The sequence below is a fragment of the Odontomachus brunneus genome, unplaced genomic scaffold (assembly GCF_010583005.1).
Source record: "Odontomachus brunneus isolate Ranch 3 - 2012 unplaced genomic scaffold, Obru_v1 Obru_scaffold_126, whole genome shotgun sequence".
NCBI classification, from domain to species: domain Eukaryota; kingdom Metazoa; phylum Arthropoda; class Insecta; order Hymenoptera; family Formicidae; genus Odontomachus; species Odontomachus brunneus.
This window is the reverse complement of record NW_022639576.1, coordinates 362,834-377,684: the sequence shown is the minus strand read 5'-3', so window position 1 is coordinate 377,684 and position 14,851 is coordinate 362,834. Positions and strand designations below refer to the sequence as shown.

The following is a 14,851-nucleotide window of genomic DNA, read 5'->3' as shown; positions in this document are numbered from 1 at the left end:
CTCTCTCTCTCTCTCTCTCTCTCTCTCTCTCTCTCTCTCTCTCTCTCTCTGTTTCTCTCCTTCTCTTTCGTACTGGAATGTACGAAACTGAGATTTCTAGCGGCTACACTTTTCATAGCGACTTCTCTGGACAATTCCGTTTGTAGATGACGTCGATTATCTGCAGACTATCTCTGAGAGAATATATCTGGAAGAAGCTGGATATTGGGGACTTGTTGCGTTGCGAGAACGAGAAAAAGAATGCGCAAACGTTGGAAGCATTAACGATGAAAAGTATTTCGGTCAGAACTGTAACGTCTCTTTTTCGATTGTAACATGCGTACACGCGTTATTCTACCGTCGTAAGCCGGGAAATAATATTGGCTGTTCCTTAACACAATCGTCCCCACTTTTATATTTTTGTTTGCCACGACTGTATCAAACACGTCTCGATCGTGTTTAGATATTACTGTTACAGGCTCGCCTTCTCCCGCGGCGAGCGAAGACGAGGACGAAGGCTGCACTACTACCGGCAACGCGGCTTCGAATCACTCTGGGAATCATCGAAGTAATCACGGCAGCGCCAGAAAAGGACGTCAGAAGCGTGGTGTTTTGCCTAAACAAGCTACCGGAATTATGCGAACGTGGCTCTTTCAGCATTTAGTAGTGAGTGTCGAGATCGATTGTTTCTTACTAGACTCTCTCGGCTGGCCGCAGTATCATGACATGTGTTTGCACCTTTTAGCATCCTTACCCAACCGAGGACGAGAAACGTCAAATCGCCAGCCAGACAAATTTAACATTGTTACAAGTGAACAATTGGTTTATCAACGCCCGCCGACGGATCCTTCAGCCCATGTTGGACGCCGGCGCGGAGGCGGTACCGCGCGTTGGAAAACGTCACAAGGTTTCGAAGCACGCCACCGTGCAGCAGCAGACGCCGCAGCAGCAACAGCAAGCGGGCTGGCAGTCCGAAGATTCGGCGAGTGACTCGGGCTCCAGCGACGGCGAGGGAGATGCCGCTAGATCGAAAGACGGTAACGATAGCGATGAAGATGATCTTCACTGACCTCTGTCGATCACCGAAACGTCAACCTCTTTACGGTACCTTCAAATCCAGTTGCTCATTACAGTATTAAGGTATTCGGGAATAGATATCGCTTTAACTGTCAAATACGTAATTAATCGCGCGAGAGTTAAGAATACGTGGGTAGAGGTTATCACGCTCTCTGATCATTCGATACTCTGACTATTCGCATACTATGCGATCATGTCAGTTTTTCTTTTTTTTTCCATGATGATAGCCGACTGGACCTTTTTTTCACATCGGCTCATTACCCACATATTGACTTAACGTCAGAGACGAGAACTGAGATTGAATAGGTACTAGAAAGAGCAGCTAACTTAAATGCATCTAACTAAAACGAAAGAAATACGTTTGCATTAAGCTACGAGAAATGTTATTTATTTTTTGACGACAAATTTTTAAGTGAACGCGCGAATAGTGAAGATAAATCCGAGCTTTTCTTTTTCTTTTTTTTTCTGGAACTACGATCTTTTAGTTTAGTTATACCACTTATAAGACAAGATGCACGATCGTACGTGTATAAATTGTTATTTATGACACGCGTATGATATATTTAAAAGTATATATCATTTCAACATATAATTGTCAATTGTATTCAAAACATTAATATATATATATATATTCGTCGTTTTCTTGTCTATTAAAGATTTACTTTTTATTTACGTAAAAAGGCAATTATTCTTACGGTCTAATTACTTGTCGTTCTTTTAATTGTACGTTTGTACACATGTAATAATACGAGAGAGAGAGAGAGAGAGAGATGTAAATTTTCTTCTTCCTTGCATATCTCTTGATTATGATAAACCGATAGTCTTAGTCGATGAGCTTAGTCGATCAGTTTTTCTTATATATAACATTAACGTTCCGTTAGAGAAAAAAGAACAATAAAACAAACAGAAAAAATCAAATCTTTGTTTTCTGTTAGCTTCGCGAACAACATTTGTTACGTTATTACCGCTATTATTACGATTAATACTCTACTGTTACCACTACCCCACTATTACGACTACTGCTACTACTATAACTACTTCTATTATTATTATTATTATTACTACTATTACTACCACTAATACTACTGCTAATACCACTACTATTACTATTACTACACTATTATTATCGCTAGTAATAGTACCACTACTACTATCGCTATTCCTTCCATTACCGCTATTACTATTACTACTACTACTATTACTACTACTACCACTATTACTACTATTGTACTATTACTTCTACTATTACTCTACTAATACTGTTACTATTACTATTAGTACTATCGCTCCTTTTACTGTTACCGCTATTGCTATTATTAATACTTGTATACTGCTTCTATTATGACGAGAACCACCGTTATTATTGTAACGAGATGCCGGTATTTACTTTTTGTTTGCAATTATAATTCGCGTAGGCTCTTTGGAATAGGAAAATTCGTTGACTCGCTTTATATTTTATAATTTGCTTGTGTGGCGAAGTGATATGGACAATGAGATTGCAATGACTACAGTCTATGCCAATTAAAGCTTACGAATTGTAAGGCTCTTTCGCGATCAGATGTATATCATGTGGCACATCAGCAAAAGAATTACATGTACATGAGATAATCGCGCTTAGTTTCCAAATTAGACGAGAACATAGTTTGTAGTACGCAATATTAATTGTACTTTTCGTGCCATTAAAGAGCGTGGTAACTTCCGCGTTTAGTCTTTGTTCAGCTCTGCAGTGTCGTGGCATAGCGAAGTGCTGTCCCTCCATGATAATAATAACAATAATAATAATATTAATAATAAAAATAGTAACAGTAATATTATAACTAATTATAATTATAACTATAATAATGACGATAATAATGATAATAGTAATAACAACAGCAGCAACAACACAACACAATGATGATATAATATACTTTAAATATATGACGATTATATTTTTAAACTCTAAGTGTCGTCTCTACGCGTGTACCGCACGTTACATGATATTATACTGTATATATTACATGCGTAACTGTTAGTGAGAAAGAAAGAGGAAGAAAGAGAGAGATAAAGAAAGAGATAGAGCAAAGAAGAAAATATTACGAAGTATTTGAGAAAGGGAAGCTATGATAATACTTTTCTTGTAACTGAAGAGAAAAAAAACGAGAATATTCGACAACGTACACGCCATTTTTTTAGGATACTAATGTTTATACACTTGGCTGTCTACACGTGATCATTCCGTTTTACTGTCAACGGTATATACTTTCCTTTCGCGTGCTTCACGAACACGGAAGCTCCTTTATTTCGAGCTTCCGGCAAGTTTGGCAGATTTCGACGTCCACTCAAAGAGGAAGAGAGAGAGAGACCGTGGCTGTTTCTCGCTGAATATACTCGTGTACATACTGTTCTCCCTGATGCACATATATCACGCGTGTATTTATGCTTTCCCGAACCATCATTTCTCCACGCGTTCCGTCCATTGAGATTTAAATTGTTAAAACCGTTTTACCTTGTTACAGTGTTAGATTCGACGTAATACGATAAACGTAGCGAGAGAAGGATTAGTTGCTCCAGGTTGACTATATTCCGTAGAGAAAGCATCGTCGATCATCTTGCCTTTGAGAAGAATCAAGAGAAGTAGCGAGAAACGTGGAACTTATTGTACCTCGGCTTCGCGTTCATCTCAGTTCCGGCCGTTTCGTGTCATTTTGTCGCGAATCAGTTATCGATAAGTGAACCGTAAACACTAGTCACTCGATCGTACACCAGGAAAATGTGTCATACCAAGTAGCCTGTCGTGGAACGAGGTTGCCTTAAGCGGCGTAGCCAGATATTATTTTTCTCCTGTACTTATATATGATAATCTTCTTTCACGTTGAGTCCCTCGATGTATATAGATTGACAGAGTGCTTCCATTAGTAGCTTGCGAATGATGAGACGAACCGTAGTCCGTGTACGTGATGCTTTCTTCTTTCTTTTTTTGAACACATCCATTCTCGCGTATGATCAATTCTACTCGCGACTCCGATCACGATGCGTGATCGTATGTAATCGCACGACGTAAATCGCCGCGCGTCCGTGACTATAAGACCCCGGTAAAACGACATTATCAGTTGCAGACAGCTGACAGTATAGCTCCATATACGGTGCCGCGACATCAGTTCGCTTAAAGTAATAAACACGACTGTCGACTGTAATTCAATTCTGTAAAACTGACGGACGAGGGAATGACGCGCCGCGTCACTATGGCGTCACGCTTGTATTATTATTATTCTTCTAACTTAAAGTGAAATTCAAAACAGTTCTCGCTCTCGAGATCGCACGCCGACGGAGGGAATGGACTTCCCTCCGCGTGCTATCGTTTGCAACGAGCAATAACACGCAATCGTAGTCCAATCGTATGAAGAACAATTAATCGTTTCTCTAGTTAATTATTGCTTTAACGAACCACCTCGTACGGGACTATACTGTATTCTTCGAAGTAAGTCGAACTTAAGATAAATGCTAGATTAAGAGGTAGGTCGTAAGGCTGAACCACGTATACGTATGTGCTGCGGCACCAGACGACTGTGATAATTCGGTGGGCGGTGCCCAGCCTCCTACTTCATCCTTGTATACTGAAAACAAAAAAATTAGTTGAAGAAAGCGTAAGAGACGATTTACCGAAGAGGTTGAACGTGTGTCGGGGACGTGCGTGTTGTGGAGACGATTTTTTTCTTATCCATATGCACGTGGGCTAAGAGAGAGGAGCCAGGGACGTATTGTAAACTTGACATATTTTCATTAGACGTAAACGAACCTTCGTTTCTTTTCGCATGGGTGCGTCCGTATAAAAGTTATTACGACGCGTGCATATGGACCCTTTGTACGGTAGGGAACGTAAAACACATTCGCCGTATTAACGTCGATGCGAAATTTATCTATCGAAAACTAGATTTAAAGGAAAAGTAAACAAGAAAAAAAAAGAATAACGAAGAAGAAAGGTAGGAATGGGTGAGGAGAATGCAGAGACGTGATTTTCTCCAAGTGTAACGACAAAGTCACGCGATTGTTCGGACTTTCAACGGGGACTTCAATGATTTCTTCAGAATTTACACACGAATATATACTTTAAGAAGTGACATTGCATCGGTCGCTAATGCGAAACCGCAAGCCGCTTTCGCCTAGGTTCTCGCAGAACGTCCATGTATTGATGTATAACGTAAATACACAATGAAAAATTCACTTTATAATTTCGTACATTTGTATTGTACAGTTCTCGAGGTTCAAATCCGTCTTCTAGAAGGTGAAGAAACAAAAGTTTGCCCATTCCTAACTTTGTCCAAATTTTACGTCGTAAATGAAACATATTACATATTTACATGCATACTAAAAAAAGGAAGCATAGATATATAAATTAAATACTTCTTTCTCGTGTACATCAAAGCCCTGTTAAATAAGTTGTTTATCGATAATAAACGCCATCACGCTTGCATTATTTCCTTTTTATTCATATACCGCAACTATATTAATACTATATCAATACTGTTAATGTGTATATATTTTTATTATATATGTACACATACATAAAGAATATGGTTTCAAAATATACACATTATGTACTACATATATGTATGAATACATAGCCAGAATTATACATATATTTTCCCTAGCCATATTCTTTTATGGTTTTAAAGAAGAGCTGCACGCAGTAATATACAAGGCAAAAATAATTGAAAAAGAAGAGAAAAATGCAATTTGAGTCTCGGTTATGTCAAATTTAGCATAAGAATCATTCTGCACATTTTTATGATGTTCATGACAATACGGAACTCAAATGTTTATGTATGAAAGTTTTCTCATATATATATTTTATATATATATATATATATATATATATATATATATATATATATATATATATCCACATTATAGACTTACATGCGTTGCTTCTCCTAGTGTTAAACAGGTAACTAGTATCAATAATCAAAAGTCTACTTGCAAGAGCTATTAACTATCGTTAGGGATCTTATATCGACGCGATATGTACAAAGCCATTAATCTATCAATTTAAGTTTCCCATTCATCACATTCAATGTCTTTTTGTATAAAATTCCATAAATAATTCAAACAATGCAAATCATACGATTGCGAGGAAGAGACGAGAAGAGGCGCACAGAAAAGTAAAAGGATTTATAATTTATGTTAAAATAAATAATGTACTCGCATTTTTTGGTTGCATATTAAGTTCGAAACAACAACTTTCACACTCGAGTTTCACGAGACGTGTAAAACGCAATAACGATAAATAATTAGAACGATAACGTGCTGTCCGAATTGTTTGATTATCGAGAGTTAGAGGGAATTAACATCCGAGGGCGCACCACACATGCGATTAAAGGCTAGTTACTTGAACACCTTGGTCTCGAATGGTAATCACGATGTGATCACAATGGTAATCACAATGGTAATCACAATGGTGATCTAAGCTAGTCAGTGATATGTGGTCCGCGGCGCATCCCTAGCATTCGATCGTTCTGCTGGAACAAGATATGATCGTATTAATACACTGGTGATTCGTACAAATCGACATTGCTTGTACGATCGTATACGAACCTCAAGTTGAATAACACGTGAGCCCGATTATTAATAAACCATACTAATACGAATGAGATTATGGCGACCAAGCTGCCTAGAATCATACTGAAACGTTCTGTCGCTGCTGGCGGTTTCAGGAACATTCTGACACTCAGTGTTTGCCATATGGATTCCGTCCAAGTGGAATAAACACCTGATTTCATGTTATATCCTGTAATAGAGTAATCATTAGGAACTACTGTTCGTCTGAATGTCCTTTGTCTGTCAAGCGTTCGATACAAAGATGACGGCTACCTTCAATGATGAACGCCGGACTCAAGGCTACGCTATAATTGACGGTCGAATTTATGCACAATCCCGTAAAATTGGGCCCGCCCATCCAGGCTAGGCGATTCTCATGGCACGTTGTTTCGTTCATGTCATAGAGCTTTTCACCGGTGAGTAAGGCCAAGAGCTGGCCGGTTAAGCTCGTAGCTATATTCGGTGCTCGGTAAACGCCGACATACAGCGACATGATCTGATTGAGCAACTTGACACCGGGAACTGAAGCGGCGCGGAACAGATCGCACTTGGCGCTCTCCAAGTAGCAAGGCAACATCTCCACGATTAGATGTTCTATAGCAGATTGTGCGTTGGGCTGCGGCGCCGGTTCGGTTCCCGTCACCTCCCAGTAAAGCTCGTTAGCCACCTGGAGAGCAATTTTCGCCAAGTCTCTTGCAAGCGTACCAGTATCGTTTCTAAAACATAATCAATAATTGTAATGTACGGTCGAGTAAATGTTTATACAGTAGTCGAGGACAAAACGGTTGCGATACTTGTGAAAATCAAGATTCTCCGCGTCATCCAAGACGCCGTTGTAGTATCGATTCGTAAAGTTCTCTCCGTGATTGCTTATAACAAGGGTCGTTAGATTCGGTTTTGCCTTTAAGAAACTCTGCACTGATGTTGGTGGGACGCTATCGTTAAATATCGATGTGTTGTGGACATTCAGCGCTAGTCGCAGACGATCGATCGTGTCGTCGTAAGCGTTCACGTGAAAAAATATTTCTTCCTTGCCCAACTGGCCAAACTCGATCACTCTCTTGATGTCGTCCAGTTTCAAACTCGTTCCACCAAGAGCGTTGAAATTGTTCTGCTTCAAGTCGTACACCATACGACTAGATCCGATGTAATCGAACGCCTCTCCGTTCAGCAAAGAAAATACTACGTTCGTCTCTATAATAAGAACGAATACGTATACACTTTCCGCATACCGTGCTCGCTGAATTACATTCAGTTTCGAGGCAATTCTCGCCTAATTTACTTCCCCTTATTGTTAACGATGGCGTCGCTCAACCTCAGAACCGTTGACATCGAGTTTAGATTGTTTCGATAAAAAATTAAAATAAAGAAAATAAGGGATCTCTAAGAACCAATACACGGACGTTGTATTGTAAACAACTAAACATCAATATTATGTAATTGTATTATGTAATTGTATTGTAAACAACTAAACATCAATTATATTAGTATTCATCTTCTGTAAAATAAGAATACATTTATTAGCATACTCAGCTAAAAAATAACGGGTTTCGGTCTCTCTACGCGGGTCCTCTTCGATGATAAATATTAAATGTACATAATCAAGGCAAGAAGATATGTCAAACATATGTCAAAATCATATGTTTCGATAGAATTTTTTCAGCTATTAGTAAGCGCCTCACAGAGATATTATGATATCCTGAGGCTGAGCGCCGCGATCGTTAACGGTGAGGGGAAGTATAAGACACATAGTCTTTCAAAATCGCCGCGAAACTGAAAGTAATTCCGAGCGCTGTTGGATAATTAGAGATCTCGTAAAAAAAAGCTTGATTTCTCAAGATTAATACTTACTATCGACAGTAGCATTCAAAGAGTTCAAGTAGTATGCAGTGGCAAGTAATGTCACAATTCCAGTCACGGCGTTAGTCGCACCGGGCGATATCCCGTCGAACAGCGACGAGGCATCTAAACGTGCCGTTACCATAATTACCATACTGTCATTTTTATCAAGAGGCGCCAAAGGCCAATGTATGTTCCTGTCGCCGAGTGGATCGCAGAATTGCGTCGGATTGAAATTCAGTTTGAAGTCGCTACGCCTGATGCAAGACTCCGAGTTAACGGCGGCGTACATGAACGACTTCATTTCCAACGCACATAGCGATCTCTGATACTGCGTTTCAAGGTCGTGAGCGTTGTACGCCCAGAAACAAGTTTTTATGGCTTCCAACACTGTCTGATTCTACAAGTACAATGTTTTTCAGTATTTAAGGTCTCCGTCCCATTATCGCGAGATCTGGATTGATGACGTGTGGATAGCTTTAAAATTAACGTGATCAAGTCATCAAATAAGTTAATGAGTAAGGTTGCCGTGTCACGTCAATTTTAAGAGTAGTTATTGACTGTTAAGAGAAAATAATAATTTTCGGAGCATTTCATAGGTATGATCAAGCATTCTAAAGCGTTCTTTCATACAAATATCTTTTCTAATTAAAAAATGGCGCACGAATTTTTGTCATGCGTCTTCTCGCTTCTGACGTCATCAACTCAGAGCAGTAAAAGCAGGAACCTTAATATCTATAATGTAAGTTCTATATTAATGTTCTTGATGCATTTTTTTATGGACACAATCTTACATCTGTGTAAAACATGGGAAATGGCCAGTCCTCCATGAGTAATGCAGTCCCAAAGGGATTCCATGGTTCAAGATCATCACATTTCTTATAGCCAGAATATCGATTCGGACATCTATCCTCAGGTGAATAACTAAAAGGTCTGTCCTGGCTGATGTTTCTTGCTAATAGCACTCCATTTATATTATTTGTATTTCGTAGTCTTAGAAGTGTGCTGCTGTTGAACATTGAAAAAGGCATAACCACAGTATATGGACCAGAAGTAGCATTATTCTCTAACCAAAGTAGATCGGTATTGGCTTCAATTAGATGTACAACACCAACACTGCCTGATCTACTAGCTGAAAACAAATAAAACACTGTAAATATCTATGAGGGACAGTTGTTTTTCACAACAATATAGGATAATTGTGAAGAATAACAAATGTAGTAAACAAATCTATCTTCTTACAAGAACAACCAAACTGATGTGTGCCATTGTGTCTTCGAAAACAAGCGGCCACATCTTCCAGAGGCATGTAAATCATGTCCTTTATCCTCTCACTGGCCACTAAAAATTTCTTAATGATTATTTTTATTGTTGATATTAATGATGCACAAGATATGAAAATTTGCACTTACCTGAATTTATAACAACCCAAGTTAGAATATATCTCCAGACTCTCAACGCCATTTTCTATTATTTCCGTGTCTATTTGTAGTTTGCAATCAACTACAATTTTGGACATTACCCGATGCTTTTATATATGAAACATATGATAAGTGAGGCGAGAACAACTAATACTTTGACATTGCGTGAGTCATGACTGCCTCCACGTAGGTTAGCCAAAATGGAAACAATTCTAACCAAGCATGACGTTTTTGCAAATGGTATGTGACGACTACGTGTCTGTCTAGTTAATTAAATTATCTATAGATCAAGTAAATTTGAAGATAATCGAAAAACGCACTTTATCAAACACAAAAATTCGTCTAATCCATTGTTGAATGTACTATTTGGAAATACAGGTCTTTCCAATCCGCTATTGAGTAGTGCTATTTGAAAATAAACAGTTTTCATGTTCTACCTACGGCGAGAATTGTTAAATATGCCAATTGGTTATTGGATAGAGAATTTCAAAGGTTCTTAACATTCTATAAGTACCCTAGAAATTTCCTATCCGACAGCCAATCGATCGTACTCTTCATACAACGAATAAAATTGTATTCTTTTAGGGCTATATACCGATATTCACTGTTAGTACTGAAATGTATAGTTCATGTCACGTATACTGTAGATTTTCAGTACTGGCAGTGAATTTCGGAACGCAACTTAGGTTGGATTTCCATCTTCCAGAGGCTGCGTTCCAAAATTCTACTCGACGGATAGAGTACATTTAATTGTCCAATCATGATAAAGAAATCCTAGTTATCTTTGCTCTTATTAAATGCTACTTTACCCGTCGAGTAGTTTTGGAACGCAGCGAAGTAGTGTAACTCAAACAATATTCAACCTATCAATTTAGTCAAACTTATACGCGTGTGTAGATTAAAATATTCTTCTTTTGATAAACCTATTTATTTCGTTTATTTTAATAATTGTTATTACATAATTAAAACACATTTTTCGTAAAAATTGCAATTTTTTTCAAAGTTTTATATTTTTCTCAATTTTGCATCTTTTTAAATGAAATTAGGTTCATCCATAACGTTATTTTATTAAAAAAAAGAAATTCTTTGGATTTTTGTTTCAAGAGGCGCTATCCTGCACGCAAATAAATAATTGCAACCAAAACTATGGAAAATCACTTATATAATTCGTCGTTCAAGTATTATTTTGCAACAGAAATTTTTTTTTACTTTTTAAAGTGTATATTAAAATTTACTAAAAGTTTCAAAAAGATACATATTAAACTATTTCCTTAAAAAAAAAATTCCCGAAAATCATTTATTACTTATTTTTAGTGATTTGAGTCTCCTTCTTTAATCATAATCACTAAATTTACAATAAAGATAAAAATGTAACAGAATCTATAAATAAAACAAATAGCCATTAATAATAGAACTATTCTGTATATTGCTTATAGTTTTAAATCTAAGCAGGTCAATTGACAAATATGATAGACATGCTAGGCTTGATTTAATATTTATAATTATAATTGCAATTGTATTTATATAAACAATGATTATTTAACGTGCCGTAAAACGCATATAGACGAGTATGCACTTAGCGAACGAACAACGAATAAATGTCAAGTGATGATGCAAATGTTCAGATATTTGTTTTTTTTTTTATCACTCAAACTTATTTGGATGCATATAGACTGGCAGTCTTAATACATGAAATCATAGTATTTTAGAGTTCTTCCTAAGAGATACACAGATCAGCATAATAACCTTAATACTTGTAGTTATACTATCTTAGAGTTTTTCATAAGAAATACATTATGCGTTTTATAAAAGTATAACTTCATGCGTTAAGGCTCTCTTATGTCAGCTGTGCACCGTTTAGCACATATATCGAATTGAACACGAATCGATCGTTGTTTGCACCATAGACATAATATACACCGACTCCGCATACAGCCAGAAAAATGAAGCCAAAATATACAGCCTCTCTGTTTTCTGTCTCTTGTTGCACAAAGTATGTAATAAGATTTAAATAAGTGCTTGCCAGTCTAATCGGGGTGCCGTTGCGCTTTATAATATTATGAAAACGAGAAACGGATGTGTGCACGCAACAAAAAAAAATTACAAAATAGGGAGAAAATTTGCCCCTCTATTCTCGTTCTCTTTTTAGATGTTGGCTTCACTCAACTAGTTGATAGAACAAAAGGCGTTCGGAATTCATACTATGTCCATGGTTCGCACTCATTATGACATTACATAACTTTGTTACGTTATTAGATATTTTGCCAATAGTAAAAGTTCGCTATTGGTTCGCTCATTATATACTCATCTTATATCAAATGCACGAATCGGTTAATCGTGTTTCATCAATAGTTGAAAGTCGATGATGCCATTGACGAGGCACTATTAAAAAGTTGTCGGTCTTGATTAAAACCTTGAGATTATTAAAAGAATTTGAGGATAATTATATATATATATATAACGATCTGTTTTCAAGTGTAAATATCTAACGCTTTCTATCTCAAAATCACTTCGATAATCGTTTTAAAAAAACGAACTTCGGTAAGACCGCCAATCTTTAATAGTATTCCACCAGTATGAAAACCGATGTCGGGATATTAATATTGCAACGATTAATTCTCCCTTTAATTAGCCCTTTGTATGTTCTAGGACTTTTTGCCCAACGCCTTCTGCGTCAGTTCGGTCTTCCTCTGTTGTGCCTGTTCCTTTTGTTTCTTCTCTTCCTCCCGTCGTTTCGCCGCCTCTTCTCTCTGCTGTTTAATTATAGCTAATCGTGCAAGGTCCGCTCGAGCTTCTTCTGTTTTACCGGCTGCGTGTAATTTCTGATAATTTGCATACGCTCTCTGTTTCTCAAGTTGCTCTCTGAAAAATAAAACTTAAGTCTGATTTCGGCAGTGAGAATGAAACGAGCAATTACGCTAAAGATCATTTAAAGATATCAGAAAATATTCTTGTAAAAAAACTATGAAATTTTAATTAAAAATTTTTTTATAAAATTTTGGTTTTATAACACTATAGTGGGATATTACACAAAAGCATTCGTGCTTATCGACTCGTATTTATCTTAAATTCTTATATTTATTAAGATTATAATCAAAGAATCACATACCTCTCTCTTCGTGATAGTTCTGGTTTTGCATCGAGGGATTGACTCAATTGAGACAACTTTTTTGTCTTTTTTTGTACCCTGTTTGGATTTTCTACCTGAATTAGATTTTCTACGCCTTTAGCTTTACCCCCCTACAAACAAAGGCAGAGTAATAAGACATTTAATATGAGATAAGATTATATAGGATTTTATATGTAACCTTAAGTATATAGGAAATTTGTATTTAAATGATTATAGTACCTCTGTTTCTGAATCTGATTCTGATTCACTCTCACTATCTGTTACACTAAGATTCCTTGACCTATTGGCTCCACTGGCTTTGGGTTCTTCATCGTCTTCTTCTTCACTGGAACTTTCCTGTCCTTTATTTTTCTATAAAATAAGCAGATTATATATCTTATAAGTATTATTTGAAGTAGTATATTACATAAATATCTACTATTTTTCAATCATAGAAATAAATAAAAGTTACAAAGATTAAACCAAAGATATCCTGTGGAGATATTGTATACTAAGATTTATGTATAGTGCAAAATTAAATACCTTAAATGAATAACACGTATCTAAGTTTTACGAATGTCCTATTGTCTCAATATTTATGTAACAAAACTATAATCCTACCTATATGACATATATTTACCAAATATCTCAATCTCTAATTTTTCACAAGTCAATCATGAAAGTCAATCTAAATCTCAAGCGTTAAAGGCTTACACAGTCAACGACGGTATCTAAATAGCCACGCGATGTCGGTTAACCTAAAAATACTGACTCTCCACTGCTGCTTCTTCTCCTCCTGGCGTCGTTGCTCCTCTAGTTCTTCTGGGCTCGTAAAGTGCCGGTTTCTGCCTTTATGATTCACGAACTTTCCTACGAAACAAACAAAACAATTACAGCAATGATACTTGATTCAAGAATTGAGCTTTTGCTGGAAAAACACGAGGAGAAAACCTTTCGCGGGAATAAACGAGAAAAAAGAAGGTGTAATCGAGACGTGATGATATATTTACCTCGTGGCATTATAGTATGTGATATGAGAACGCGTGAGAGATGCAATAATCCAAATTTCGTCAGATATACACGGGAAACCCGTCCAAGTCCAGTTGTCTCGCCAAAAATCCTGCAAGTCCGATCCAAAAGACGTTACACGAAGACATTAACTCTGTTAACAAGACAAACTCATATTATTGATGATATTGAAACGAGCGTCATCTGGTAGAGACTTGAACATATTAATTCAATATGGCGTTCTTCCCGCTATATTCAAACGATCTCTTTTTTTCAAAAAATATAATAAAGATAGATTGGCAAAAATAGAGCTAATTTGAAAAAGGAAATTAAATAGAAGTAAAAAGTTACGAAAAACTACCAATTAAGCAATCAATACATCGACTAAAATGAGCTTAAATTGGTTAACTAAATTGGCATATTCCTTTAGATCTAAAAATGTACATCAATCAGACGCACCTATTGTTGGATCTAAAAGCCAGCGGTACACGATGCTTGTTTTCGAACTAGATGGAAATACTTTGTTCTGATTAGTGAATTTCTGAAGATGAATGGAAATGAACTAATCAAAACAGAATATTTTCATTCAGCAAGCAAACCAGCACGAAACAAGCATCGTATGCTCGCTGGCTTTATTGCATCAATTAGCAGTGTTGCAAAAAAGAATAGACCAATAAATTTTTATTGGTTGCGTTCAGCAGAGAAAGCTGCTTTGCAACTGTTGTAAAATTCGTGAATCTAATTGGAGCATGCTCTTAATTTTGGTTGAATCCAAGAGCATGTACCAATCAGATTCACGAATTTTACAACAGTTGCAAAGCAGCTTTCTCTGCTGAACGCA

The 14,851-nt window shown here is 36.8% G+C and overlaps 3 protein-coding genes across 9 annotated transcripts in view; 1 reads left to right on the top strand and 2 right to left on the bottom strand.

Annotated features, from left to right (window-relative positions):
- Positions 1-5,512, top strand: part of LOC116849793 (homeobox protein PKNOX2-like) — an 11,465-nt gene extending 5,953 nt beyond the window's left edge. For 4 of the 6 annotated variants that reach the window (XM_032827315.1, XM_032827318.1, XM_032827316.1 and 1 more), the window contains exons 6-8: positions 147-281; positions 443-645; positions 725-5,512. In XM_032827315.1, the coding sequence (XP_032683206.1) occupies positions 147-281; positions 443-645; positions 725-1,048 (662 nt within the window). In that variant the 3' untranslated portion in view covers positions 1,049-5,512. The remainder of the gene's footprint in view (positions 1-146; positions 282-442; positions 646-724) is intronic. The other 2 variants (XM_032827319.1, XM_032827320.1) reach the window with 2 other exon arrangements.
- LOC116849792 (nicastrin) lies at positions 5,242-10,331 on the bottom strand. Of its 2 annotated transcripts, none has more exons than XM_032827312.1 (8): positions 9,885-10,331; positions 9,715-9,813; positions 9,267-9,604; positions 8,485-8,872; positions 7,428-7,827; positions 6,907-7,349; positions 6,631-6,823; positions 5,242-6,554 (listed from the first exon to the last, which is right to left on the bottom strand). In XM_032827312.1, exons 1-8 carry the CDS (start codon positions 9,934-9,936, stop codon positions 6,536-6,538), a joined length of 1,932 nt encoding a protein of 643 aa, XP_032683203.1. In that variant the 5' UTR covers positions 9,937-10,331; the 3' UTR covers positions 5,242-6,535. The 2 variants fall into 2 exon arrangements, with proteins under 2 accessions (XP_032683203.1, XP_032683205.1); XM_032827314.1 differs by having other exon boundaries at positions 5,558-6,551; positions 9,885-10,330.
- Positions 10,332-11,295: 964 nt separating this feature from the next.
- LOC116849854 (28 kDa heat- and acid-stable phosphoprotein-like) lies at positions 11,296-14,181 on the bottom strand. The gene is made up of 5 exons (XM_032827445.1): positions 14,013-14,181; positions 13,775-13,872; positions 13,243-13,374; positions 13,003-13,133; positions 11,296-12,755 (listed from the first exon to the last, which is right to left on the bottom strand). Exons 1-5 carry the CDS (start codon positions 14,020-14,022, stop codon positions 12,539-12,541), a joined length of 588 nt encoding a protein of 195 aa, XP_032683336.1. The 5' UTR covers positions 14,023-14,181; the 3' UTR covers positions 11,296-12,538.
- Between the last annotated feature and the right edge of the window lie 670 nt (positions 14,182-14,851).

What these genes read in the sequence shown, in the direction of transcription:
- LOC116849792 (XM_032827312.1), bottom strand. Translation starts at nt 9,936, where the DNA reads ATGGCGTTGAGAGTCTGGAGATATATTCTAACTTGGGTTGTTATAAAT. An exon ending in TTGGGTTGTTATAAATTCAG is followed by an intron (nt 9,814 to 9,884) that starts GTAAGTGCAAAT and finishes AGAAATTTTTAG; the next exon opens with TGGCCAGTGAGAGGATAAAG. An exon ending in GAGAATCTTGATTTTCACAA is followed by an intron (nt 7,350 to 7,427) that starts GTATCGCAACCG and finishes ATTATGTTTTAG; the next exon opens with AAACGATACTGGTACGCTTG.
- LOC116849854 (XM_032827445.1), bottom strand. An exon ending in AGAAGAAGCAGCAGTGGAGA is followed by an intron (nt 13,375 to 13,774) that starts GTCAGTATTTTT and finishes CTTATTTTATAG; the next exon opens with AAAAATAAAGGACAGGAAAG. An exon ending in GAACTATCACGAAGAGAGAG is followed by an intron (nt 12,756 to 13,002) that starts GTATGTGATTCT and finishes TTTATTTTTCAG; the next exon opens with AGAGCAACTTGAGAAACAGA.